A 1,428-nucleotide genomic window follows, 5' to 3' on the forward strand; every position below is an offset into this window, starting at 1 on the left:
CAGCAACACCATCTGGCAATTAACTACGAATGGAAAACACGCGCTTTGCAGCCCGATTTCCGTCCAGAATCTGTAGCCGTACACGACTGAGTAAACCAGCGTGGTGAGGAGGATAGCGAGTACTTGAAACGATTGCGAGAATTCGAGCCACAGGAAGGACGTGAAAATGAGGATCGAATTGTTGAAAAGTTTGAAGAAGGAAAGCTTCCGGCCGCGGATTATTGTGATGAAAGTCCGTAGCGCGTGGGGGAAACGGGAGAGGTAGAAGATGTACGACCAGAAGAACACGCGCCCGGAGGGCCGCGTCCCCAGGGGGAAGCAGAGGAGCCACTGAAAAGGGGTCGTGCGGTACCGCCGCCACAACCACCGCGTGTCGCGGATTTCAGCGGCAGAGGAGAGGAATATCCCGGAGAATATGGTTGCGGAGATGAGTGCCATGCAGAGAGAGTGCGCGGCGGGGATGGGACCCAGGGGGAGAGGGCGGCGGTGGCGGAAAACGAGGAGGAGAAGGAGGTGGACGAACGAGGAGGCGGCGACGTAAGCAGCGATGGAGGAGAACAAGAACGACCAGGTGGAACCCCATGATTGGGTGTGGCTCCATCGGAATCCAACGATCGACGGGTGATCCGAAAGGTAATACCTTAGGCAGTGCAACAACATCATCGGCGGAGACGAAGCGGTGGCGTTGACCGGACGAGATAGGCAGTGGAAACCCCCCCACCTGTACTCCCACAATTCTCCGTGGTTGATTCTGATAGCTTTGTGTTGGTTGGGTGAAGAAGAAGGTGAAAGCAACGATGGCCTCACAAAAGAGACGCAATTCACTTTGCTAACGAGACCAGTATTATTATAATTTTAAGATTAAGATGAATGAAAGACATGTTTGTTTTTTGACAAAAATTTGTGTGAGACGGTCTCACGTATTTTGTGAGACGAATATTTTATTGTAAATATTGGTAGGATCGACCCGTCTCAAGGATAAAGATTTGCGAGATCGTCTAACACAAAACTTAATCTTTTGTGTGTGCGTGAATTCATTTATTTTGGCACAACCAAAGATGCACGGATTAAATTCACAAATAAAGTTTTTTTTTTTTGTTTTAAGATGATGATATATCATAAAGATTTTGAGAAATATTATTAAATATTTCTTTTATAATTTATTATCGTTTTATTGTATGAATAAAGAAATTACTAAAATCAAATTGATTTAAAATAACGTATTTGCGATTGTTTATTTGGTCACATGTCATCAATCATTATAAACATTTTATACATTAAAATATTTTCTAAAATGTTGAAGTAAAAATAGGTAAAACGTTTTCTAAATTATTCGGGTAAATATTTTACATTTTTACGTTGGGATCCAGTAAAGATAGCATTAGCTATTAAATAGACCGACGAACCGACTACCCGTGACAGAATCTT

At 43.6% G+C, this 1,428-nt stretch overlaps 1 protein-coding gene across 1 annotated transcript in view; it reads right to left on the reverse strand.

Moving 5' to 3' along the window:
• Positions 1-888, reverse strand: part of LOC142538324 (fatty acid elongase 3-like) — a 1,084-nt gene extending 196 nt beyond the window's left edge. The window contains exon 1 of the mRNA XM_075643669.1: positions 5-888. Within this exon, the coding sequence (XP_075499784.1) occupies positions 5-663 (659 nt within the window). The 5' untranslated portion in view covers positions 664-888. The remainder of the gene's footprint in view (positions 1-4) is intronic.
• Positions 889-1,428: the final 540 nt, after the last annotated feature.

The sequence above is a fragment of the Primulina tabacum genome, chromosome 3 (genome assembly GCF_025594145.1).
Source record: "Primulina tabacum isolate GXHZ01 chromosome 3, ASM2559414v2, whole genome shotgun sequence".
Lineage (NCBI taxonomy): Eukaryota > Viridiplantae > Streptophyta > Magnoliopsida > Lamiales > Gesneriaceae > Primulina > Primulina tabacum.